The sequence below is a fragment of the Trachurus trachurus genome (genome assembly GCF_905171665.1).
Source record: "Trachurus trachurus genome assembly, chromosome: 13".
NCBI classification, from domain to species: Eukaryota; Metazoa; Chordata; class Actinopteri; order Carangiformes; family Carangidae; genus Trachurus; species Trachurus trachurus.
In genome coordinates this window covers 15731473-15759154 of record NC_139892.1, presented here as the reverse complement: position 1 = coordinate 15759154, position 27682 = coordinate 15731473, and the positions used below count along the sequence as shown (strand labels likewise).

Here is a 27682-nt window from a genome sequence, read left to right as displayed (position 1 = left end):
GCTCCCTCCAAGCTGCAGGTAGGTGTAATTGGCCCTATAAAAGCAACTAATTAAATCATGAAAGAACAGAACACGGCCAAGCCCATGGGAGTGGGATCAATAGCTCTTATAAAACAGCCAGTTTCAGCTAATCCTCTGGATCGGTTGAGGACGCTCTCCAACCGTGCTGCTTAGTGCTACAATGACAAGATCCAGGTAGAAAATAGAAGTGATTGCTGCTCATTATTTTGGGGAGCCCAGAAACTATGTATTTATGCTGCTGGTAGATAGGTGTATTTAAAGGTATAATGTGTAGGAATTACCCCCATCTGGCGGTGCGGTTGCATATCTGAACGTATTCTTGATGTTGCATTCACGTGAAATCTGGGCAGACGTCAGACAGACAACAGACGCTGCATGTAACAGGATAAACAAGTGTCTATGCTGGTCCGCCAGCACGAGGCAAAACAATACAGGCATGACAATATGTTGTCATGGGGATGTCATATTGTTTACCTGACACACATTTTACCGTCTTTCTCACGTCAAATAAAATAACATCCAGTTGGTTTGCCGACAGCCGTCTGCCTGACTGCACCTGAATGCAACATCAGTGCCTCCGTCCTTCCTCAAACTACACAGTGGTGACAGTTTTAACAGGCGCTACCTCGAAAACTTTCTCCCCGAGTTTCTGTGGTTACCTACGGTCACGCTGCCACTGAACGTAAAAAATGGCGATGCAACATGGCCGCCTCGGTTCGGTGCGTCGCCCACTTATGTATTTGTAAAGACTTGTAACAACTCATTCTAAGGTACGAGAAAGCTTTCATTTGTATGCGAGTGTGATTCGACTTCAGTGAAATACGTATTTATGAAAGCAATATTTGATTTTTGCTAATAAAAAGCCAAATAAGGGGCGGTGCGTGGCGCAGTGGTTAAGGTGGCCGCCCCATGTAGAGGCTACAGTCCTCAATGCAGGCGTCCCCGGTTCGAATCCCGTGTCGGGCGGACATTTCCTGCATGTCACTCCCCCTCTCTCTGCCTCCCCCTTTCCTGTCTATCTCACTGTGCTATCAAGTAAAGGCAAAAATGCCAAAAAAAATATACTTAAAAAAAAAAAAAAAGCCAAATAAGTTACATACTGGGGCTTTAATAAAAAAAATGTTTTTCTAATTGCAGTGTTAAAGGCAAAAATCACATTAGCAATATCATCATATATCTTTTTTTTAAATATAAGAATGTAGGTCATCAGTCCGTTTACTCTCAATTTCTTTATCCGTGACGGCATCCATGACTCTTTCTAGGCGGTAACTCAGATGCCTGATAGATTTAACCAGCAGTAGCTGCAGGCTGCGTAGCAATTTTGAAACAGTTCTGCTGAATACTCGTCCCCAGAGCTGTCATTACCAAGGCCTCAGAGCTGTTAGCCAGCCGCACAGGTCTTCATTTGACTGATACCCATCGCCCCACCACCCTTCGAGTAAATAAACAAGTTATTCTGTGCATACTGCGCACATGTTCCTGTAAGAGGTTAACGGGCAAGAAGAGCCAACAGCTACGCTCAAGTGCACTGTCAGTTTAAAATAAGTTTCCATTCCTCACAAAGAATCCTTCTGGTCTGGTTTGAGAAAAAATACCAATTACAGACAAGAAGGGGCTGTGGAAGCTGAGCTGAAGAGGAGGGTCTGTGATTAGAATGTTCCCACACCGGCTTGGAAAATTTGGACGGGGATAGAGAAAGAGTAGTGCACTTTCCTTCCCTAACAAGTGCTCCTGAAGTACCCTTGAGCAAGCTACTCAATCGCCAATTGGTTCGGTGAGGCTTGTGCGTGTGTATCTGTGAATCAGGGCTTTAAAAAGAGCTTTACTAATCAGCTGAGAATACAGACCCAGTGTTATGCTGAATACTTTGTTCATCATGTGTCTTTTAACACCTGCTGTTTTACCCAAACTCTGCCGGCCAACTTGGCTAACGCTGTAGGCCCTGAGACGACGACTGTAATGGGTAGAAGCCATGTTCCTCAATGGCTGTCAGTGCCATTATGAGTGGAAATGGAAACTCTTAAATACGAGATGACTCACACGGCAAAGCCTCTGTCCTAAGGCGCTCTCAACAATGGACACAAAGCCCGGCCTATGTTTAGTTTGGCTCTGGGTTTTCCTCTGTGTGTAGCCAAGAGTGAGTGTACACTTCTGCCCACTGTAACTGTGATATCAAGCATATACACACACACACACACACACACGTACAGTATCTGCACTGATGAGGTGCTGCTGTAAACCACAAGCAGCTGGATGGCCTGTGTGAATCTGCCGAGTGGATTCCAGATGTCTTGATAATCAATGAGGTGCTGGGTCAGTTCGCCTTATTGTAAACTAGAGCCGCAATTAGAGTTTCTATCAATTGACGGATCTGCTGCTGAATATTTCATTTGCCCTCTGACGACACCATTCACCTGTTGTTGTTTTTTTGAAGTTTTGAAGAAGCAGTGCATCGTCTTTCTGATCTTGAACGCACTCTGCCAGTGTGTTTTTGTCCGATCAGCCCCACCTCCTCATGTGTATCTATAAAAACGGCCTCTCGGATCAGATGCTCCTCCACTCTGTTGTTATGACTTTGAGGTTATCGCATTCCTCTCAAACTCTGTCAGAGATCTGGGTCGAGAAAAGACTCACTCCTCGCTGCTTATTGTCGATCCTCTCCTCATCCACTGTTGAGACGCCACGTGAGGCCCAAGAGCTGACACCACAGGCAGCAGGTGGGGTGAAGAAACCAGCCAGGGCGCTATTGTTTTCCTGCCCTAACCTCTATTGTGATCACACCTCCCTTTCTATCTGTAAATTCAGTCTCCCTTTCCTCCCTCCTCATCCTCCTCTCCTGTTAACTTGTGCTTGTTTAACTCACTCACCTGTGGCAGCAAGTGCTCCAGACATTAGACCCCCCCCCCCACCCCCCTCCCTTGGATACACAGTCAGGAAATTACATCTATTAGAGAAAGTGCTGGTGGTGACGCTGCAGACGTTGTGTGGAGAGTTCAAATGAGTAGCTGAGCCCACAGCTCTGTCTGCTCACGTACTGTAATACGTAAACAAGCGTCATGTCAGAGCATGTGTGTACCTGTGTCTTTGTTGTTTTTGTGCGGCGTACTGGTGTAGAGAGCAGAGATGAATACCCTTCAATGCTGGAAGCTGCTCTTTGACCTGCATGATGCTTCTCTGTGACTGATGGAGCAGTTTGTGCAGAGTCAGGAAACATGATATTCTTGTAGTATTTAGTGAAGTATGTGGCCCAAAATAATCAATCATCAACAAAGGGTCCCTGACCCTTAAGGACTCATCATGTGACATTAAAACAGTTCCCCTCAGCCCTGTAAAGCATTTTAGCATCTTTCAGCTCATTGTTTTGGTTTCATCACCTAGCGTTGTAGTACTCTTGAGACTACACTTTCGAGGTCTTGGTCTTGTTTCGGAATCAACAACATTTTTACTCGGTCTGTTTTTACATGTCTTAGTCTCGGTTGAGCTGGACTTGGATTTTCTCAAGACCAGTCAAGACCACAGCTGCAGTGACATATTTTTTTTTAACCGCAAATGTCTCTCTCTATCACTCACTCACTTTGGTTCATGTGATGTAATTCAATAACTTAAGGCAGAAGTAAGCGATATTTTTGTGTTAACTCATTGAGTGCCAACCACGTAATTTCTCGTTTTTCGTTCCCATGCGTTGAGTGCCAAAAACGTAATTTTACGTTTTTTGCTTTTTTTTTAAATTATGAAAATAGACACTTTAATACACATTATATGTAAATTTGGGGACTCTACGACGAGGAGAACTGAAATAGATGACGATCAAAGTCACATGACAGCTCATGATGTGGAAGTTTTTATCATAACTCAGCTTCTGCAAACGAGTTCTGCATGCAGATGCAGCGCAGCTGCTCTGCTCTCACCCGCGCTGCTGCTCGAGCAGCTCGGAGCAGAAACAGGAAGCTCTCAGCCGACAGTCCGCCCGGTCTTCATCTGGAGCAACACCGTGTCCTCCCCAAAGTCCTCCTGCGGTAAAATCTGATGGTCTCTGGACCAAAGCAGACCGGCATCACCGACCCGAACCACAGAAGGACCGCGACCACCGGTGGGACCGGTGTTCCCGAGCCGCGGTGGCCGACTGACCCTCACGTTCCGCGGCGAGAAGCTGTGACACGGCACGGTGCGTCTGTGTTATTGTTGTTAAGTGGCGCCCCCCCCGCCCCCGATGGTGGTTTTGTGAATAGAACAACAATTGTTGTATATATTTATCTTATACGAGCCCTTTGATCCAGAAATGCGAGTGTCAGAAGAGCGACAGACACAAACAGAGCACCTTTCATAAAAGACGCTCTATCTCCTTTTCTAGAAAAAAAGGAGGGATTTTGGTGAAACCCAGCCATGTTTAGCTTGACTTTTCTTAGGAACGGAGGCACGTAGAAACAAACGGTTTGTGGTCACTTGAAGCATTAAGTTAAACCTTTCAATTGAGCCACAGTATGTGTTGGTGGCAATAATATAGAATACACTGTGGCTCTACAAAAATCGTCAAAAATGGTCTAAATTGCCGGTACACTTGACTAAAACTTTGGAAAGGAGCGCGGCACTCAATGAGTTAATATAAGTCTTAAATAGTTATATCTTCCGACGGCAATCACTTACAGTATATAGAGTGTTTGGTCCGAAGCACGGGTCTGTCAGTCACTCTGCTCTGCTGTAAGCCGAGGAGAAAACTTTCCTTGTATCCTACAACCTTTATCCAATGAGGAGAGAGAACGGCATAAAGGGTGTGTGCAGCCAAGGGATGCGCGTGAATGTGATGACGTAGGGACGAGGACCAATAGATCCATGACGAGGGCGGGGGCTGCTAAATCCATCGGCTGACAAGAAGTTAGCCAAAACGACCGGATCGCTTACTTCTGCTTTAAAGATAAAATTGTTTTACAAAAGTATATGCTTGTGTGTAACCATCTGAAAAAACTTGGTTGCACCAGTGTCAAAAGTCGGATACATCTGCAGGTGTGTTATTCTGTTCAATCCAAACTTTGTTTCAATTAAATATTTTATATCGAATGATATTTTCTTTTTAGCTGAGTAATAGGTATTGTAAATATCAAGCCACATTATTATGAGTACTGGCACTGAATGCAGTAATGGTCTCAAATGGTCTCGGCCTTGACTCGGTCTTGACCCCCTCAAAGTCTTGCTCTGGTCTTGGTCTTGACTCGGTCTTGGGTTAGGTGGTCTTGACTACAACACTGTTATCACCCACAGGTTGACATACAATGACCAGTTGGTGAAGCATTAATTAATAAGAAAACAATACTCAGGTCAATGGTAAATGTGGCTTCCAAGTGTGCCTCATAGAGTATTGGTGGTTTTGCCTTTCAATGCACTGATTTTTGATGCTGCTAGTTAGCATCCTAGCTCACTTTCCTCTGTTGCAGGTGTCAGTTGCAAATGAAATGGAAAACATGTTAGCATACCAACACTGAATTCAGTGGATGTTAGTTTTGTTATTGTGAGCATTTTTAGCTTGAGCCTTTATGGTTAGCTGCTGCTGCTGCTGCTGCTGCATTAGTTGTTAGTAGTATGTAAGAAACCTATGACTAGATGCATGTTACTTTTGTCATTGTCAGCATTTTAGCATTAGCATTTCCCTCAGTAAAGCCTCACAGAGCCGCCAGGCCAGCCGTGTACTCTTACTCTTGTTTTCCATCATTAAATAGATGTTCATTAGGCCTAACTAAAAATAATGATGCCTGTGAAGCCAGACACCATAACACTGAATGAAAACATGACTTAACTGCTAATACAGCACTTAGCCCATATTATTATTCTGTAAATTGTGTTTTGGTATATATCCAGCTCTCTGTGGAGGGTCTTGTGGTGTAACTTGATGGGTTGACCTAAATATTCTCTGTATTAACGTTTATTAATTCACCTGTTCAACTGTTCGTAACATTGTGGTCTCCACTTTGAAGCGGTGCTCAAATGCCATAGACGTCGACAGAGTGGTCACAGCAGAAACATCCTCCAGCCCTTTAATTAGGGCTGTCATTTATGGTTGGAAATTATCACTTTCATGTGGCTGCCTCGTTCCCAGGGATCTGGGGGCATTGCGGTTGCAGTGAGTGGGGGACCCCCTGTACGCTGGTATCATCTTTTAGCCAAGGGGCAGGGTGCGACCGGTGGGTAAGAGGAGATCATAATCCCTCTTCTGGTGCTCTCATGCAAGGAGATTCACTGCAGGGCCAGGACAGAACTGCACTCAGTTTCTACCTGCTCAGCCTGTTTTCAGGATGGCAGCAACACACACACAGTAATACAGTAATGTGTGTGTGTGTGTCTCTGTGTGTGCGTCTGTGTGTGTCCATGTTCGACTGTCCATATCTTGATGTGTGTCCGTACATTCAGGATCACTGTGTGAAACTCTTTGCGTCTCCATTCATGTGTGCTTGTGCAGACATGCTTGTGTGTGTGTGCGTGTGTGCGTTGGAGGTGACCCATGCAGGAAAGCGGGGGAGGGGAGAGCGCCTATTTACATTGGCAGCTATACAAGGGGAAATGAACTGACTTCAAAGCCGGCGTGCAGCTGAATTGTAAAGCGAGCAAGGGAGTCCTCCATGCATGAGCTGGCAGACAGGCTCTCAAAACACAGACAGACATTCCCAGGGCTTGCTCACGGCTGCACGGTCATATTTACTCCATGGCACTAGTCACAGTATGGTGTAAAGAGAGTGTGTGCTGTATATGTGTGGAACTCAGTATCACCCCTATAAAGATCTATGAAATGTACAACATACCGTAAGTTGTGAAAGGGAAGATGTTGAGAATTTCATAGAATTGCTTAACTACAGTCAGTCTGCTCTGCTCATATCAGCGTCCGAGGCCCCTTCTCATTTCTAGTCAGTTTAAGGAGAGTATGGGAGGCCCAGTGAAACAAAAAGTGCTGCTCACCATCTTTAATAATTGCATATAATAAAGAAGTTGTGTCGTCCAAAATGTGGGAATTTTCTCATCGTTTCATATCAAATAATTGAAATCTAACGTTGCCCTGAGTCTAATAAAACCATCCGCAGTGGAGGACATTGCAGGAGAGCTGGAGTCAAAAGTCTCAGGGGCAGCAGCCTGGATTCAGGAACTTAATTGGATTTTAACTTAATTTGGGATAAAAATAGCACTTGCTTCAAAGGATTTCTTAAAAAAAAAAAAAAAAAAGTCCCTATTAGAGTAGCGCTGGTCTGCAAAACCACTGCAGTGACTTCAAGGCAGAAATATGTAGTAAAGGATCAGAAAATCTGTAATTTTCCTATTAGAATGAGGTGAGATGGAGTGACAGTAAATAGAAAACCAGTTCATCCCAGTGCCTCGCCAGAGCTTTTTCTTTCCTCTCTCTCTCACTCACTTACACACACACACACACACACACTCTTAAACCTGTGTTCCTGTGTGACAGGGATGCTACAGAGACGGCCCACCACCGAGGACTTCGTGGACGCGTTGGTGTCTGAGCTCAACCCGAACTTTGAGGTCTTCATCATGGACTCTGAAAGCTGAGCGACGTCTCAGGTGGAGCGGACACTGACTTGAATCTTTTGCTGCTGAGCCATGAGGTTAAGGCCGTGGCAGCAAAGTGCACACTCATTCTTCCTCAGCATTTTTAGTTCATGAATTGTTTGCAATTTATATGTCGTTGGTTTCTTTTAAAGTCTCATTGAATTATCAGACTCTGTTTATGACAGGAAAAGGTAAAATGATAAAACTTAAAAACTTGATGCCAACATCTGAAAACTTTTGATTATATCTAAATATTGATGGTTGCTAATCGTGGTCAGTTCTGTCCCATTCACCCCCACTTTTCCATCACCGTAGACTCCCTTCTGTCAACAATAATGTGATTTCAACATGTTACAGTCGCTTGTCACACGATTACACAATTTTGAGATTGTACATACCTTTTTGTGACATTTTCTCAGCACTGAACAATGTCAAAATGAACAGAAAATGTACTCTAATGTAATATATCCTTATAAATGCCTCAGAGTTTAAATGTTTTCATTTGCCTTTATTTCCATTAACCTATTAATTCCACTGCTAATATCCTTTGATGAAATATCCCTTTTTTCAGTGCACACACTGGCAGAACATTGTTTTTTCCTGATCAAATCAGCGTGAGGAAGAATTCCTAATCTGCTCTTCCTGTCATGTGGTCATTGTTTAGACTTTAAATTAATACCGCTCCATCTGTTTTGTCTGTCAGGAGTTTCTGACAGGGGGGAATGGAGGGGGGGAGAGGGGGGGGGGGGGAGTCCAGCATTTTGTGTAATGAATGTTCAGTTGTAAATAGGAAAGTTGTGGTCAGCTCTGATCTGAACTTTCTTATTCAAAGCTGAGCTGGAAACTTCATTTTTTGTACTTTTTCAGCTGCTCAAAAATAACTTTAAAGTGGAGTCACTTGTAACTCGGATTTCTTCAGTTTCTCTTATTCCTGCAGATGCTTTTTTTCAGCGACTGTTTGCATCTGTTTCAGACGGTAATTATCAGCTGAGCCGGGACTGCAGCTGATGCAGCTGCTCCCTGCAACGGTGTCCTTGCTTGCCCTAGCTCAGATCTGCGACCCAAGGCAGGCGGCTCGGAGCACTTTCACATGGTTCTTGAAGGTGTGAACACGCCAACACTGAACGAGCTGGGTGGCTTTAACATTGCAGTTTGTTTGGATTTGTGGCTGCACTTTACTTGAACTTAGACACGGTCCAAATGTTAGTAAAGAGACTCGTTATACTTGAAGAGGCACTTCAGTAACATGACATATCAAAATCAATTAACTTGTCATGTGGCTGTAAAAACTGTTTTTAATTTCTATCTTCTTTGGCTCTGGAGAAGACTTGTTGTCAAGTTTGTATCTTTTTGGGCTGAGATGCCAAATTTTTAACGGAAAATCTGCCTGACAAACTTGTTTTTATTAATTTCTTCAATGATTTTATAATTTTTCTTAAGATTTCCTATCTCAGTTTGACATCCACAAAATGTTTGTTTTGTTTGGCCTCGACTTCACACAGTAGTTGGCACTTAAATTTCGTTTGCCAGTCATTTCATGTGGGATTCTTTTCTTGTTTTTTTTAGGTAGCAGCAAACACTGAGGATACATTAGCCACTGAAGCTTCACTTGTCAAACATTTTCGTACATGAGTTGAATAAAGAGTTGAGAGCATATGATTCGTCAGCATGTAAACTTGTTCACGTGGTTTATTTACAAAAACGATATGTGAAAGTGACCGTTCACATCCATCAACACTATAACTGGAGGAGGAAAAGCAAACATATTGTCAGTCATGTCTATGTTACAAAAATATTGACCTATTTACTATTTTACAGTATCTACAACATATTTATCACTTTAACATTCCTCGTCTTAACTTGTTCCGTGTTATTAAGATTGTCTTCAATGTGCAACATAATCACTCTTGACACTTTTATTCACGCCTCAAATTTGACAACTGTTACCTTTACACACAAAAGCTTCATAACACCAGCTGCTAGATCATCAGTACAGTTCATGTCCTCCTACATGTGAAGATGTGAGACATTCTCAAGGCAGAGCAGAGGCTCAATTTGATTCACTTTGCTCCGTGATAACAAGTCAATGCTCCTCCACGTTCGAACTTCATTCAATTTCACCTTCTGGCCAGTGAGTTCACATTCTGTGTGTGTGTTTCCGTGTGTTTGTGTGTGTGTGTATGCCTTTGACCTTGTGCTTTGCGTTTCCTCAGCAGTGCTTTTGTTTGCTCGTATGTACATATTCCATTTGGATGCTTTGACGAGGGACTCTGAGGTCAGCGGCAGGCATTTCAAAGTGTGTGTGTGTGTGTGTGTGTGTGTGTGTGTGTGTGTGTGTGTGTGTGTGTGTGTGTGTGTGTGTGTGTGTGTGTGTGTGTGTGTGTGTGTGTGTGTGTGTGTGTGTGTGTGTGTGTGTGTGTGTGTGTGTGTGTGTGTGTGTGTGTGTGTGTGTGTGTGGGCGGTAAAGAGCTGGTGAGTAATCTGAAACGGGATCTGGCCGCGGCTGTTGTTGAGTCCAGGGTGGTTCAAGGGTGGAACATGAGCCAAAGAAGTCCATGTCATCCTGGAAAGAGAGCAGGAAGAGGAACACAGACACGCAGTGATTAGTAACGTATCTACCAGAGGGCGACTTAAAACAGGATAGTCTTGTCAACATCAAAGAACCATGCTATCTCTGTCTTTTACCAGATATTCTTCATGGACGCACACGCAGAGAAATGTCCCGGTCCTTACAAACGACATCTGAGATTCTGAGAGCCTGAATCTTCAGTTAGATACAGTAATAAGTCCCTTAATTGAACTCTGAAGTTACACGAGTGTATGTAATGAATCTAAACGCATCTGTTTTCTATCTATGTAGGTGTGGACATGTGATTTGTCATTTTCCTCTGAGGCAGCTACTATTAAATGTCAAAGGAGTGTCTCAATTCACCAAGTGAAACGCAGACTTGGATCAAAGAGCTGTGGACTCACCTTCCTGAGACGATGGTTGCTGTTTGGGAAGAAGTGCATCTGTCGCAGCTTCACTGAAGCTCTGTCTGGTTTTCTCCGGTGAATCTTCCCTTGATCTGCTCTTTTCTTCTTCCTCATCACCCTCGCAATCCTCTTCCTCTTCCTTTCCCAGTCGTTCTACAGGCTCTGAATTCCCCATAATCCCACCAGCCTTGACGGGAGTGGACTCTGGATGTCCTCCCGAAGCACCCTCCTCATCCAGGTGTGTATTTCTGAGGCAACATTATATAGGTGTGGTTATTATCACGTTGCATCTCTGTTCACAGCCACACCCTGCGGTGTTTCATTTATGCAAGATATCTCTGGTTGCTCTCAGCACTTCAAAGACTTCAAAGTCATTAACCACTTTGAGTTATGTCTGCAGCACCTTGAACAGTAACAAAAATGGGAACACGGCCCCCCGAGGCAGAAGAACAGCTTTTAAGTGTTTTCCTGCCTATTGTTCCCAGGTTCACTATAGATGCACTGAACACCAGCTGATGGCGAATGACAGTGTGTCAAGTAAAATTTTCTCAACACTGTATCTACATTACTACATGATTTATTGTGTAGAGTGTAATCACCAGTGATTAGCCACTGTAAGTACATTTTAACAGCTACATTGCTGAGATTGTATATTTATAGTGTTAGATGGAAGGTTAATGTTTGAGCAGAGCCTGATCCAGTTTCCAGTTTCCCTCTGGGCTAAAAAATGTTTGCAGTCATGGTTGTGTGGTAGTTCAAACAGAGGTGTTCACTCAACACAGCAGAAGTGATGTACTACATGCAATATTGAGTTTATGAGCAGCTGTTCATCCCAGCGTGCTCCTTCCTATTTTGCCATCTGACATAAGTTGAAAAAAATGACGATATCAATCTTGTTTTGTTCCTCATGGGCATAAATCTGCTGCAGTTTGTTCTTACCCGTCACTGAGGCTCATCTGGGACTGGAAGGGGCTGTTGTCCTGGCTGCGGCCCAGACTGCAGCTCTCATCGCAGCACAGAGACGGGATCAGGTGGACTGGACCTGGAACATCACACATACCATGAGATTCTGACAAAACACAATTTTTAAAATATTTATCTTTCTAGTAAAAAAGTGATTGTTGTTGTAGTGAAAACAGAAGCAGCATAAAACCTTGACGGCCTGAACCTACCACAGGTGTGTCCAGGACCCAGGTGACACTGGCAGCAGGGTCTCTGGGGAAAGTCATGCAGCCAGCGGGGGTCCAGGCAGGACAGCTCTGCCCCGCTGTACGGACAGTCCTGGGACCTCAGAGACGCTGCTGAGGAAGCACGTTGGAGGACAGTCAGCCACAGACACTCAACAACTGCTGGCCCAGTACAGCATAGAGCTCTTATTGGTGCCGCTTTAATCATAGCAGCTTTATAAATTAATGATATTAAGAGCATTAGGCCATTTAAGCAACTTTTTGATTGCACAAACCCATCAACAATATTTGAGGCATTTGGAATAACTGCTTTAGTACTGAACAAAAGGGATAAACAGACCAACCTGTAACTTTAGTAATGGTTTTAGCTGAGTTTAGATATTGTAAATGCTTGCATGCTTGTAAAGCCTTTATAAATGATATGTCCTTTTGGGAGGTGGTATGCTGCTGCTTCTGCTACACTGTCACACTGAAACTAGTCTGAAATGATTTTTTCTTGCAGTGTAATTGCTGCTGACAGGTTAAAGCCTCAGTGCTGTGGACTATCTGCCTCCCTGACGCTCTTGTATGAGTTGGGCAATGCCTCACAACCCTCGGGTCCATGAGGCTGATTAAAATTCCTTTGTATAATTTAAAAAACAACTGTGTTAGCATTTTGTAGCGGATTGGGTGAAGGGTGGGGTGCGTGTTTGGACTAAGCGGAATGACTGACAAAATATTTAACTCCTGCATTTACTTTACACACACTTAAAAAAGAAAAAAAAGGAAAGAAAAACAACTGGTAAACGCCTTGTTATGTACCATGCTTTTTGTTTTAGGTGAGTTTACCAGGGAAACATGATGTCATTAATTCTTTGCCGCAGGATGTTTCACACACTCAAAACATTTTTGGCCTGAAGAATGCTGCTCATTTTACAAGTTCCCACAAATATGCAACATCAGGGTTTAATAAGGCTTAACCCAGGACCTGACAGATGAACTGGCACTTTGTCTGTGTAGTTAACAAAACAACACTGAAACTCAGCTCTAGATACTCCTCTTTATAAATTCTATTTTAATTGCTTCATATGTTAAACTCTAGCACTTAACTCCCTGCTTTAAATTCACAGTTAAAGGCACTGAAGCCTCTGCAGAAGAAAATGTGCTTCAAACGTCAGCTTACATGCAGCTGCCGGCTCAACACACAAGTGAATAACACACACACAAGTGGTACAATTGAAATAACTTATCTCCACCTTATCTTCACTGTTTGGTATTTCTAATGATATATATAGGGGGAGTTTTGAAGTACAGTATGTAGTAACAAGCTTTTCCTTTATTGTAAAAGTCTTGTCTAGAGTACAAATTGTACTGGGAATTCGTTGGCACCTGTAGAGGAATGATCAAAGTTCACTGCTCGCTCTATAGAACCACATGCAAAACTAGCTTATGAAAAAAAAACTGTCTCTATAGAAAGCAGTCACAGTGGAGCATGAAAAGTCTCTTTGGCTCTAAAATGTGAATCTATCCTTAGGTGCATTGGTTTAAAAATACCTCCTCTGATTCATATAATCAGAGGAGTCAGTCTTAATTCTTCAAAATCAAAAAAAACAAATTTCAGATTGAAATGTTTTGTTGGGAGACTGTGGCCCCAGGTGTTGTGACTCACCACTGGGCTTCTTCTCCAGCAGCTGTCTCTTGCAGTAGATGACACAGAGGACCAGCAGGGCCAGCAGCACGGTGGCCAGAGCGCTGCAGATGACCGCGGCCAGGGCCATGTCCCGCGGGCTGGTCACCACCGAGGGCAGCGGCACCAGGTTCACTCGCCCGCTGCCTGTGGACAGAGAGGAATGCAACTGTGAAGTAAAGATAAACATGAAGGTATGAAATTTAGATTTAATCATAAAATGTATCAAGTTATATCATATTTGTGTGCCCCGAATAAATCAATAGGTGTGTTAATTGTTGTAAAAAGGAAACTTAATATAAAAATGGGTATCTCAGGTGGAGATGTAGAGGGAAGGTTTTGCCATGCAACCTCAATCCTCAATGGAACAAAGACCTGTGTGTCCTCAGTTTATGCACCTAATGTGTTTAATCCCACATTCCTTGATGGTGTGAAGCTGAAATTGTTGGATTTTGCTGACTCAGTACACATTTTAGGGCGAGACTTTAATCTATTTGCAGACCCCTCTATTGACTCCTAATCCTGACTCCTCCGCACAAATATATATTCTTCTTACTTTATATTGTCATTGTTGATGTCTGGCGTATCCAAAATCCAACTATTAAGGGTTACACCTTTTACTCATCTCTCATTCTCTAGAATAGATTATATCTCTCCAACCTTTTTTAAAATGCATCTCACTTGCGTCCATATAATATAACAGTAGATGTTTGCAGCTTATAGCAATATGGTGAGTAAACTTGTTTGGTGGTTTTAGACACAACAACTACTCTGTGGTGAAGTGCGGGCCAGATACAAGTGTATATGTGACGTTGAACGACACTCAGGAATGTATTTATGCTTCTGTGTGTTATTGTGTCTGGCAGTGAGTTGTATGCACATGCACTGATTTCATGATTAAGCTACTGGTACGGTTCTCGTCCTGCCTGAAGGGAAATGTGATGTCACTGTTTGCCCCGCCCACAGGACCTGTCACACACACTCTCTCATGTTGGCCCCAAGAATGGTGCTCATTATACAAGTTCCCACAAATACTGAACATCAGGGTTTAATGCAGCTTAGCGTTCAATATCTCAATCCAAGACAGATAAACTGGCACTGCTGTTTGAAAATGTTGGCTTCTGTTACGTGTAATTATCCTTTCAAACACTCATCAGAGACATGAGGAGACAATCTGTGATCCAAATGTAAACTAAGAGCTGCATAACATGCAAGTAAAGAAATAAAATCACATTAGGGATTAAAAACATACACTGAGGAGAGAGGAGATCACTTAAAATGATCCCTTATATTCCAGATGAAGACATATCCTATAAAACAGTGGTACTATAGTTTCTTAGAAACATGGCAGGATGATATGGATTAGCAACGTTTTTTTTCTGACTGCAAGCTGAGACTGAACAGCAGCAGTAAGAGCAGCAGTTGTAGTAGTGTGTGACTGTTCAGACATCGTGTGCGATCAATCTTTGGTTTGTAGCTTTAAGAGGGAGTTGGTGAACAAAAAAAAATAGCATCGTGCCTGAAACCTCAAACTGAGTGACATTTCTCTCTGAGGCCATGTACATGTAATTCTCTCTGATCATTATCAGCAATCAAACATAATTTTCCTCAATCATTAATGTGGGATACAGACTGAGCAGGTTAATACAGAGCAAACAGTGAAAGTATGAAAGACTGACGCGGCAAAACAGTGCAACAGGCAAAAAAACTAACTTTAAGAGAATGTTTTATGATTATGACAAATATAATGAATGGCCTTTTCCAGTGAGCCCTGCTGTTTGCTTTTCAGTATATTAATCATGGGAACTGGTTTAAACTTTTTCACTTCCAGGAGCTCTTTGTTATGCAATGTAAACATTTTTTATCCACCCATGATAGGGGATAAGGGTATTTTAACATTCCTTCTGAGAAGAAAAACAGAGAAAAACTCAAAGCGGCTCTGCAAAACTTGGTTTGACCCAGAGGGCAGTGTAAGGGAACATTGTAGTGAACGCTCTGTAAATACTAAATACTGTCAATAACATGAAAAACCATTGCCACTCCAGTGCCAGATCTTAAAAACGGTTACATGTTTGTGCATGCATATCTCTAATCGTGAGCAGGCAGCGTGTTCGCTCTCTGTGTGGAGCCTGGTCCTGGTGGGTTAGGGCCCAGAGTCCTGCCCATCTCAGTACGGGACCACATTGTGTAAGTGTGTGTGTGTGGTGTGGTATTAATGTGTTCATGGAACGTCTACCCATGTGTTACTGTGTTATTTTTTGTTGTTGTTGTCTCTGTTGTACTGTATCCAGAAAAAAAATATATATTAAAAAAAAAGCTTTAAAATTATTTGGAAGTTTATGTATATTTGTATTAAAATGCCCTAGTGTTCAATGAACCTGACATATTTTAATCAACATGTAATTCCAATGGTCACACTAAACAATACACCTGTAAAGTCATATATGAACACTAAATCCCATTAAGTAGTATTCTTTTAACATGATAACTGATAACTCAATAATTATAATTGAAGTCTGTTAAAGCGGTATGTCATTTTTAAGTATGCGCAGACCTGTGCACAAACTTTCCTGTATTGTTAACACATACCTGTAACATCTTAAACATCGTGTTTACATTTGGTTTTCATTGTCAGGGTCAAATTGAATTCATCCGAGGTGAGCATCATCTGCCCTACAACACAAAGGCGGCCTGTTATCAGAGGCCCAGCAGCTGCAGCAAACACAGATAAACACTGGTCCATTGAAGAGAGCTCACCTGCTGATATTATCTTCACACAAACCAGACCAATAAACCACAGCCTTTCACAGACTCCCTGCCTGTTGACTTTATGGAACGCCACATACTCCCAATAAAAGAAGCACTTCTTTACGCCTCTAAAGGATCTTTGACTGTGGTCTGTAAAAAACCCTTTCAAGAGCTTCTTTAGCAGAACTGAGCACCGTCTTATCCAGGACAGAGAAGAATGTAGTCTTCTATGCTGTGTGCAGCTAAGAGGAATGAAAAGAGTGTCTTCTGTGTCATGCAAAGACATTTATCATGGTTATATCCTGAATGTAGAACACTATACCAAAAACCTTGGATTAAGCTTTTTACTAAGTTGTTACATGTGGTGAAGACCTTGGCAAAAAAAACACTGAATCGTGCTATTTCCCAACGAGAACAATAAGCATAAGGAGATTTTTACCGAACATGTAAACTGAATTAATCCATAAACCAGAAAATGAACTTTTGCTCACTTTCAAAGATATGGGAATGTTACAGCGTTAATGCCTCATTGACAGATATTAAGTTTATGAGTTTTGAAGGCGATGTTCATCTTATCCTCTCTTGTTGCCTTAAAACTTCTGACATTTACATGGAAGTCTGGTCTTGAATAGCTTCTCCAAACATTGTATTGTACATAAAAGCACATGCTCTGAAGCCACATTTGAACTTTTAGTCTCTAGGACTTGTTGTGCTTCAGGTGCAACTGAAGCAAGTACGACTGGCAACTCATTAAATCACCAATTTGCATTACTCTAAGTGAGAATTGGATGTGTCTACAAAAGTGAAACACCCAAGGTGTTGTGACTGTGGTAAAATGATTTATGTTTATCACAGTGTGGCAACACTATATTTCATAACTGTTGTGAGGCTGTGTTTTGACAAGTGCATGATAACTTTATTGGACTGGCAGTGAGAATAAACCGTCATCATTTGAGCTGTTGACCTTTAAGTGACTCTGGTTAACGTGCTTTTGAATATTGAGAGGATTTGGTTTGAACTGCTGGCAGGCAATAGTAGTTAGGAATGTTTCCTGTTCCTTGCCAGCCTGGTGTGTTTTGTGCCATTTGTGGTGAGAGCTGATTGCACACAGCTTTGAAGTTAGTGAGGATGCCGCAGGAGCGAATATGTTACAAGATGGAGCAGTGAGGTTATCAGGAGGGACAGAGGTTTGTTGGATCATGTTTCCTTTGGCTAGCCCTCATCAGGAGCTCTGTTGTATGCAAAAACTTTACAGTAGCATGTGAAAGTGCTCTCCAGCTGCAATAGCCTAAAATATCAAAGTTATCATGGCTGCATTTCAAAGTTACACACTTTACACCAACCCAGACTCTAATTCTGTGTCACTGTGGTTGAAAAGAGTCATAATGGCAATAGTGGGATAAGCTACAAAGAGCAGATAGTATTGTTTCTACTTGTGTGAGTGCTGCTGTGTTTGTATGCATATATCTGTCTGCATGCCTGTATGTGTTAGAATGGCCTCGTCAGCTCTCCGTGATCTACCGTGACAGTGAAAAACTCAAGCAGATGAAACACATTAAAGAGGCTAAAGGAATCCATAAAACACAATCTCGTTTTTACTCCACTCCAAAAAGCCACTAGGGGAAAGGGAGGAGAAGAGAGGAGGGGTGGTTTAAGATTTACAGTCCACCCCAGACGGTGACTGCCTCCCCTGCACAGCTGCACCGTTGCCCCAGGCCAGTGTGGCCTATTAGAATGATCTGCCCTTTAAGTTTTCACCACCCGCCTCAAGATAACACTGGAGGGAGGGAGCAAGACTTTCAAACATTTGGAAATGCTCCGCTGAGAGTCCCTGTAGGAGCTAACTACCAGCTATGTTCTCAGACACAATGGCCATTTTGTTTCACAGGCCTCCTCTAGTATCAAAACGGGAAGCTGCACAGATGGAAAAATGAGCAGAGGGAGGCCAATTGTCCCAAGGCTGGTGTTCATTACAAAAACAGTAATGCCGCTTGCAACAATATACGTATGAAAAGAAATCAAGGTTGAGAAAGACACAATGTTAAAAACAAACAATAGACGGTTTAGTAAAATCATGAGTCTTTAAATTTAGGGTTTGTAAACAAGAAGGAAATGTTTTTAGTTTTTTTTGGTTGTCCAATAGCCGAAAGCTGCCTCCATTTATTTAGCAAAGGGGTGCTAACCCTGGCTCTGTCTACTCTGATGCTCGTGCTGCCAAAAGCCTCCTCAGAAACAGTTGCAGCCTCCTCTGCCATCAGGAAGTCACACTCAATTACCAAAGGTATAAGTTCAGTCGCCTGTTGGTTTTATGTGGAAACCTGAAATCATAAGGTTCTACTTAACTACTTATAATGGCCGGAAGAAAGATGTTAATTGGATATTATGTAGCCTAGTGGAATGTGAGCGCTGCTTTGTGAATGTACTGTAACACACCTCGTGCCTCCTTTTAGCATAACAGACTTGTACAAAAGGTAATAAATTACACTGCATGGACCCGCCCACTCCTTTATGTGTTTACCTTGGTGCTGAATCACAAACATGTACTGTAGAACAGAGCAGCAGTTTGTGACATGCTATTGAGATTTTGTCTGGAAATATCAATGGAGGGTTTGTCCTAGGAAGTTTGCTCATTTAATCCAAATTGAGTGCTGAAAACGAGTGACATGTTCTGAGCTAATATAATCTAGTGTTGGCAAATCCACTATTATGTTAGTGGTATCCATTTCAGCTTTTCAACTGCTCAGCTTATAAATCCAAGCGTTTATTTGCACATATAGCATAGCTGCTTGGCTCAGTGAGAATTAGTGAATGAACTATGGCTTGCTCCACCCTTAGAAGGGCTGAGGTTCTGGTTACTCCGAGGACCTTGTGCCGGCATGTTGTGGGTGTACAGACTTGGTTGTGCCACTGCTGCTTGAGTTTTGGTTCTAGTAGCATTTGGCTGGGAGTTCAATCGTGTGGTGATGTTTGCTTTTAGACACAATAGTTTCATCTTAAAACATCACCTATTGTGGGCTGCGATTAATAGCCTATTTTCATGAGAACATTTAAAGAAATATGCCAGTGATGTCTGGCCAACTTTTAGAAGAGGTAAAAGAAAGGAAAAGTGCTTACAGTGAGGCTCATAAGGAGGTGGAGGGTCCCCACAGGGTATACACTCCATGTCTTGGAAACCACTTAATTTTGTTTTCCTGTAATATCTGTTGAAGACATAAAATGACATGTTTTAACCTTCAAAGCTGTCATGAGCAGAAAACATGCACAAACTCTGACAATGGCTTGTTGTAACATGTTTCTCTTCTACATCAAAGTATTCTGGTAAATAATAATTTTCATAAATAATACAAGTGTGTGGTGCATTTGTGTCGCTCCTCTCACCCCGGCAGACAGTCACCACACACGGCGTTGCTGGTGGTGGAGCAGTTGCCCTTCTGGAAGCGGTTGATGAGTCCACAGTCCAGGCAGGGCTTGCACTTCTGCAGGCTCCGGTCCTCTTTGAAGCGACTGCTCCGGCAGGGCACGCACCGGGCATCCTCTCCATAACCAAAGCCACATTCCTGGGGGGATTAACGGGAGAAATACACCGGGTAAGAGGTGGGGTCGGTGGTTTGGGGTGATGTGCAGCTGGTGAAAAGAGGGCTTGAATGTGGACTACCGGGGGTCTGGAATTAAAGAATGATATTGGCTCACAGGATCAGAAGGGAACAATGGCCTGCCTCTTTTGAGAGTCCATTTTACACTGGCAATAATCTCCCTGACTCTCCCTGTATGAATGAGCAGCCTTCCGCTGCAAGACCCAGAAAGGCCAGGCATTTGAATAATAAAGGCACTGGAGGACACCCACTGTTGTATTATTGCAAGTTTATTGCTGTGTTTTTGTGTGACTCCCTCTCTAAGCAGACTTGGTGAGTGTCCCGTTGATTGAGAGGCCAGCAAGCAAAGGAAACGCTTGAGGAAAGGGGCAAGGATTATGGAGAGCTATATGGAGAAAATAAGATGAATACTCTTTTGTGTTCAACAATTGAAAGTGCACTTAAAAAGCACAGCTTCAGACTACCGTGTGAGTGATCTAATTCTAAACCACCTTTTGAGAGTTCGTTCACCTGAAACCAATCAAAATCTAAATTGACAGATATTTTTAAGACCATGGAATATAAGAAGTGGGTGTCTTGGATGCTTGTATGAGTTTTGCATATCTCAGTTGAATTCAGTCTTTTAAGTTTAAGGGTGATTTCTTTTCTTTCTTTCTTTTTTGGTGACTGGAACAAAATCCCAGCTCTAAATTAGCCACAAATCATCTATTTAATCCTAAATATTACTCCAGCTGCTCAACTTAATCTGCCAATGTTTGTCTTGTTATGTCTCTTTCCTAACTGGATCTCACATCCCTGTCACATCCCCTGAAATTATATCGTAAGGCTGGTGACCTCAATGACAGACTGACATTTACATGACAGCTGATATTACTGTACACCGCAGTGAGTGAAAAGACCCTGCAGGGATGACATCATGCATTGATCATTCATTATCAGCTCCACAGCAGCTGCCCTCCTGTTGTCCAGTGTTGCCACACCGCAATCCAAAGCCAGGAGGATAGAAAGGGGAAGGGGTGGGGTTGCTCATATATCATTAACGTGAAGGTCAGCTTCAAACAGGGCTTCTCTCTTCTCTTCTCTCTTCGCCCGTGTCCCGTTTCACTGCCTGGGCATGCAGTCTTGCTGGAATGTGGGCACAAGAGTCTGATATGGGGGTTGGGTTTGGGGAAGCAGGCTGGGCTGGCAAGGAATTAAAAGGGAGGTTAGAGGCAAAGATGTGATCGTGTGATGGCACCGCACAGTCGGGCTAGAAGATGAGGAATTCAGTCCTTCCAGCCAAACACATGTGAGCCTGACACTGAACCCTTGGGCCGGGCCAGGCCCAAAGTGGACCGTCTAGGGCTGGACTTTTGCAGCTGTTGTTATGAACTCTCCATATAAGGCCTTGCTCTTCAGCGGGGCAGGGTGAACAGTGGAGGTGGTGGGGGGGCAGAGAAACAGAGAGAAAGACGGAGACAGAGAGAGAGAGAGAGAGGGGTGGGGAGTGATGAGTGATAAAAGAGGGGAAAGTCAGAATAAAGAAGACTCGGTTTCTCACAGATCCAAGCCGTGATCTTTCTCAAGAAAAAGCAGCTACGATTAAAGCAGGGGTGGTTTGGGTTTGGTGTGGTGTTTTGTGGGGGGCAGATAAACTGTCACAGCACAGATCCCTGAAACTGAACTGATCCTTAAGAAAGTGTAGCAGCCGCAGCCAGCACAAGGTACCTCACATTGATTCTGTGACCCACTTCCACATGAAGGAAGAGGCCCAGGGACGATTCATCCCCACTAAGCCCAGGACTGGCACAAGCTCTGTCCATGGGGCACCACATGGCAGGATGGGGGGCTGATGCCACGTACACATGAGCAGATCAGAGAGCTGAAACAAAAGGAAAATGGAGCCAACTTCTGCCCCTCTGATCCAGGCCATACAGAACATCAAGGAGTGATCTCTTTCTTCTTTTATCTCCCCTAACAAAGCTCCACAGAGCGGACACCCTGCACTGCCTTAGACTTGTTTAGCAGCTAAAAGAAAGACTGTTCTCTGTGGTAATCTGTGATGCTAAACTTATTATTATATGAATAGAAGAGTACACAATGTATAAGCCTTTTCCAAAAATAAATTACCAAAAAAAGGCAACCAGTATCAACAAAATTATCTGTATTCAATTTGTTAAATCTCCCTGAAAAGACCATGTATTCAGGGTGTGTACATGGTACAATGATGGTACAATGATGGCACAACACACATCCAAAGTTCATTCTCTATTATGTATCTGCTGCAAGCTGAGAGAAAATATTTTTATGTTTCTTTTCAGGTACGATTTATGAGCTTTTGTGTCAACTACTCAAGTGTTTAAGATAAAACAAAGTCTTTGAGAAGACTTTTCCTAAGTTTGTAGCCAAGAAAAACAAATAAGAAACTAAGAGCAGTCCCTCAGATTTTATATCGAGCTTTGAGAAGGTTTCACCTCAGAGCCATTCAAAAAAAGGAGATGCTTAAAAACCCTTTTCTCTATCCTATCTCCTCATCTAGTTTGGGTGAGACTGCCAAACATAACAGCCGAGTGGAGTGGAGAGAGGGGGCGAGCTGGCTGGGACCTGAAGCATGTTCAGACGCAGAGATATTTCTGAGATTAGGAGGGAATCACAAGAGGAGGGGCAGTCAGTCATCTGATCTGGTAATGAAACAATGCAAAATACAATACAAGTTAGGTGAAGCAGAGTTCTGTGTGAAACAAAACACAGTCTTACTCCCTTTGTTTCCCTCACTATATTACACTTCTTGAAACTTTTGTTTCTGGCAAGAATAACAAAGCTGATGTCTGACCACTATGATTTTGACCCCTCTGCTGCCAATGCACTGTTTTAACTGTGTCTCTCTCTTTAGCCAGTGCCATTCAGAAGTCCTTTGCCCTGGGAGTGTGGCTGAAGGAAATGTTACACTCTTGCTACATACTACAAGATGTTGACACATCAAAGCTGTGTTCCTGCCTTTTTGGCCACTGGCAGTTTTCCAGCATGCACTGGTAAGTTATCCCCCCTTCACCTTCTTGCGACATAAGAGACTAAGCATCTTACAATGACTGAACCTTGAATGAAATATATTTGAGATGAAAAGAATAACTGGTTTTAATGGACGTTCCCTCTGAGTGGGTGGTTCTTTTAGCTACAGTTAGTGTGGAGGGGCTAATTGATGTTTGTCAGCCGGCCTCAGAGCGGCTTCCAGAGGCAAACTGGGCCACATTCCTCTGGGATCTCTATGGCAGCTGCACAGAGGGACTCCAAAAGTCTGCTTCCCTCCCAACACTCAGTCGTGCCTTTCAGAATATAGACAGACTGTCTTGGTTATGCAGAGCTCAGATCAGAAGTTGTTTCTCTGGGAAACTTTCTCTGAGTGCAGGCATAGGTCTCCAATGTGAGCCGGCATCCCGCTACCTTCAGAGAAAGAATGAGGCAGCCAATTATTAACCAGGACCCCAGGGTGGCTAGCGGCATTCATGCCTGTTGAGCTGGCAGAGGAACATGAGGACTACTGAAGCGTACTACCAACCACAGAGTGCATGTCTGTGTGCACTGAGATTAAAGGCAACTGGGCTTAAATGCATGTGTGCAACAGATGTCAAGGGTGACACAGAGTTTTCTCATCAGTACTCAAAGATGTAGTCGAGTGTAAACCCACCTAAAGTCAATACACCGGCCAGTTTATGTGCTGAATGTTGTTTATTTATGGTTCTAATTACTTTTTATGATATAAAAACATACTTAACAGTAAAATAAATTCAACTGAAAGTTATTAGGGAGAAAAATACCTGTTTCTGTTAACATTTTGCATACAGCTGGGACTATGTATTCATATACCTAATCAGTATAGCCTATATGATATTATAACAAAATTTAACAGGTATACTTTCATACACAGCAGGTTTCTTAGGCACACCTAACTAATCTAGTGTCAGTCCTGCAGTAAATCCTACTGTTTAAAACTACTGTTTAAATAATAGTGTGTTATCGTGTTTATTAAACAAGTAAAGAAAAGAAATCTCTTACTGTACTAACCTTATTGAAATATTAAAACCACTTAGATCAAATAGCATTGTCTCAGTATTTTTCTTAATAACAGTCTGCAAAGGTGTGTGTGGCAGAAAATGACTAGTTTGGATAGAAGGTTTCTGCAGTGTATCAACAGATATTTGCTAAACCAAAAAAGGTAAGAGTCTCTTAATGTTGGTGTTGGTGCCACAAAATAACAGGTGATTATAGTTTACTCACCTTTACATCAATGCCTACACTTGCAAAAGTAGGAACTTAGTCGCTGCCATAGAGGAAAGCCTTTGCTTACCAACCTTAACTGACACTATAGAGGTCTGTTTGTATAAAGCACACAAAAACCTGTGGCTAAGGTGTTGGAAAAAACTGTATTCCCAGCTGAGAGAGCAGCAAGCATAGGCATGGCTAGTTTCAAACAGTGAAGACAATAAGTTGGACAGGGTGCAATAGAGAAAAACAATGGAAGCCATTCAGCTGCAGAAGGTCAAAAGTATGGGTGTGACTGATTAAAGAAGGGTCGGTGTTCTACAAAAGCTAATAACGGCTTGGCTGTTCTCTACATGAAAGAGAGGAAGTGATAAATAATGTTGGTTCCCTGGATAAGATACACTTTTCTAAACAGTGATGTCCATTCTTTTCATGAACTCAACAGTTTTCCTTTTTTTTGTGTGTGGGGATTTTTCTTTCACCACAGGAATAATCCATCCAACTTTTTTACAACTTGAGGAAGTTGATTCAACTGACCTGTTATAGATCCCCTGTGTTACTACACATTCCTTTTCCTAAACGAGTGACAATACTTATTCCTTTTAGTGGCCCTGTGGAAAATGCTCTTGAGAGAAGACAGTGCTCTGCTTAAAACAAAGGATTCATTTCACACAGGTGAGGAGAAAAAAGACAGTAAATTAAAAATATTTTTTGTTCCAACCTTTGAAAGCTCCTGTCCTGCATCACACTGCTTGCAGGGTTTACAGTTTCCAAACCGGTCCTTGTATTCCTGCTCTCTGCATTCTCTGGTCTCCTCCTCAGCCCTCACGGGAATCTAAGGGGGACAGTCATTTGGTGAAAGTATGAGATTCCTGCATTTCATCACCACCTCTATCCATAACAGATAAAGCAGAGTCAATCCATATCTACGCATCAAACAGTAACCTCTCTTATAATAGTTTGTGGGGGATCAGATAAGATGAGGCTGTAATGAGCCCTGTGGGAAAACAGTGCAGCCACAGGAACAGAACCGAAGTGAAAAGGAACAATGTCATTAAAATCAGACATGAGAGTCTCGATAGCAGACACAATCAATCACGACTGTGCAGTCAGTGGATAAATGTAAAATGATCTACAGCATTGTCAGGGCGTTACAAATCGCATAGCGCATAGGCATAAGGGCAGTTTGTGTAATTTCTGCAAAAAATAAAAACTTGTAGTCGGGGCAGTCAACTCAACAACTTAATACAATAGGTAAGTAAGACAATGTGTCCACATAAAAGGCAATATTTCTGATCAGATTAAACGAGGATAATTTGATTTTTTTTAAATCTGAACACAGTGTCTACTTCCTAGCTTTTGTTTGTTTTTGTTTTTGTTTTTTCAAGATCTCCATCACATCTCAGCCCAGCACATGGGATTTGCTCAGTGAGACTGGAGAATGTGTGATCTAAATCTAAATCTGGACAAAATGTAGCCTACTACGTGCTTCCTTGGACAATACAGAAAGAATACAAACAAAAGGTTGTAGGGGGGAAAACAAAACCACAAAAAGTGCATAAAATAATAAAACACTTACCAGAGTTGAATATATGACATGCACAGTTAGTACAAGTGAGAAGGTGTGTTGAAGCACCCAGACCATTTTGATGGGCAACTTGCTGCTTTTAGCTGAAAAGAATAACAACAATATACTGAGATTACAGTTGATACATTGTTTCTTTACTAAGAAGAAAAATATAGACCTTATTTGGTTGTGTCCATTTATTATTTATTATGCTTAACACCTATACAGGAAACTCCTACATGTAAGTGTCAATGTGATGATATTCCTAGCGTGTAAACTATAGCATTGCTTTCTGGTCTTACACACATTTCAAACAGCCCTTTCTTTAAAGAACAGGTGTGGGCTATGAAGCACTGATTAAACAATAACCGCACGCACGTCCAAACTGTAGCAGAGTTAATTGATGTTTTTGATTAAAGTCAGTCAGCAGCTGCGACTGTAGACTCCAGCGCTTAGGTTCAAGTTCAGAGTTTCCACAGCTTTACATGGGGAAGACTTCAGTGTTCACTCGGGACTATAACATTAAAATGTATCAGAGGTCCATCATATTGTCCCCATGTCAGCGACATCTCCAACTTAAAGCCACAAAAGTATCCATAACAATAGGTGTTAGGCGACTGCACGACACTGTCTGTAACTCTTGACTTCAAAGCGACATTTATTTTATGTGTTGCTTTAATACTAGTAGCCTGTATAATAGGCTACTTTAACTATTCATTTCAGGACTGGAGGTTTGTTGTTCTTATGTCTTAGTGAATTCCCAAATGAACCAAAAGTTTGCTCCGTAGCCTATATCGTCTGTGGCTAAACGCTTCAACTGTCCAAAAACTAATGGAAAAACTCGGCTTACCTGCTAACAAAATAGGAGCCTGTTCTTCTAAGTTCTGGTTCTTAGGAGTCGAAAGCAGACCGGCGAGAGGTGTGGTGGTGTGTTTCCCGCACCGGTCTGCTCACCATGTCAGCGCTGCTGCCCCAGCCCCGTCCAACACAACACAGAGCCGCCGCCGCAGCAGCAGCAGAGCGAGGACAAACCCTGCGAGATCAAAGGCGGTACAGAGAGAGAGAGAGAGAGAGAGAGAGAGAGAGAGAGAGAGAGAGAGAGAGAGAGAGAGAGAGAGAGAGAGAGAGAGGAGGGTGGTTTATGGATCTGAAGCGCATGTATCTGATCTGTGATCAGCCTGCCTACATCAGAGACCAGGCTGAACACACACACACACGCACACGCACGCACGCACGCACACCGCTCAGTGAGCTCGGGCCATTGAAGTGTCCACGGTGTGACCGATAACAGTGTTTCCTCTCAGCTGGTTTATTATGAGAGACGATGTGAGAACGATTTTTAAAATGTCGTTTAAAAGTTAGACGATACTCTCTCTGCCTCAAATTTGCTGCTTGTAAGTACATGGCAGTGCTCTGAATTTTGAACTCCAGCCAAGCAAGCTCCTATAGAAGTTGGACCTCATGCTCATTGACATGGTCCCTGTGGTCCCGATTTTAAAGCCTAATATATTATAGATTTACCCAATAGAGAGAAAGTTGTGGAGCCTTCAAAGTGTTTTTTTTTCTTTGTCAAACGTGACTCCTTATAACATGTGAATTTATAGTCCATGAGTTGTCTATTTGGGGGTTGTTGACATTTTACTTTCATCCCTATGAGCTGCAGATAACATGACGTCAGTGAGCTGCTCTAGGATTGGCTGAGCTTCATTTGACTTAACCCATCTGCCGGGAAGAGCAGGGTTCAATGTCAACTCTGTGATTTTTGTGTGAATGGGAGCTGCAGCACGCTGGAGAATGGATAGGCTACTTCATTCATGCTCACATGATTCAGCGTTTGTAGCCAACTCTGATATGCCTTTATTACAAGTTGCATGTGAAGTAGATTTTATAGCAAAACACAACTCTGGGGTCAAATTGAAACCCTCTAAACAGCCAATTTTTAGCAGAATCCAGATTAACCTTTTGCAAAAAATGATTTCGTATACAACTGTCTTACAGTTCAGTTGTATTCTTATTAAAGAGTGGATTTGACCTAGTTATGAATTTCATGATCAATCCGCATTTTCCCTTGAATTTTAATTTAATTAATTAATTAATGACAACAAATACAGCACAGCTTCAACTGGTTTGAGGCCACACTGAC

The 27682-nt window shown here is 42.5% G+C and overlaps 2 protein-coding genes across 2 annotated transcripts in view; one reads left to right on the top strand and one right to left on the bottom strand.

The window, feature by feature from the left end:
• Nucleotides 1-8236, top strand: part of LOC310995518 (mitochondrial intermediate peptidase-like) — a 28596-nt gene extending 20360 nt beyond the window's left edge. The window contains exon 19 of the mRNA XM_083984597.1: nt 7463-8236. Coding sequence (XP_083840723.1) covers nt 7463-7563 — 101 coding nt within the window. The 3' untranslated portion in view covers nt 7564-8236. The remainder of the gene's footprint in view (nt 1-7462) is intronic.
• Nucleotides 8237-9240: 1004 nt separating this feature from the next.
• On the bottom strand, nt 9241-26552 carry tnfrsf19 (tumor necrosis factor receptor superfamily, member 19). Its single transcript, XM_083984456.1, has 10 exons — nt 26390-26552; nt 25552-25643; nt 24694-24807; nt 19519-19697; nt 19255-19340; nt 13375-13539; nt 11712-11840; nt 11479-11581; nt 10537-10787; nt 9241-10126 (listed from the first exon to the last, which is right to left on the bottom strand). Exons 2-10 carry the CDS (start codon nt 25615-25617, stop codon nt 10122-10124), a joined length of 1098 nt encoding a protein of 365 aa, XP_083840582.1. The 5' UTR covers nt 25618-25643; nt 26390-26552; the 3' UTR covers nt 9241-10121.
• Nucleotides 26553-27682: the final 1130 nt, after the last annotated feature.

Coding starts and splice junctions, on each gene's coding strand:
- tnfrsf19 (XM_083984456.1), bottom strand. CDS start 25,617: ATGGTCTGGGTGCTTCAACACACCTTCTCACTTGTACTAACTGTGCAT. Junction 24,808..25,551: donor ATGTCATATATTCAACTCTG/GTAAGTGTTTTA, acceptor TGTCCCCCTTAG/ATTCCCGTGAGGGCTGAGGA. Junction 19,698..24,693: donor CAGGACAGGAGCTTTCAAAG/GTTGGAACAAAA, acceptor TAATCCCCCCAG/GAATGTGGCTTTGGTTATGG.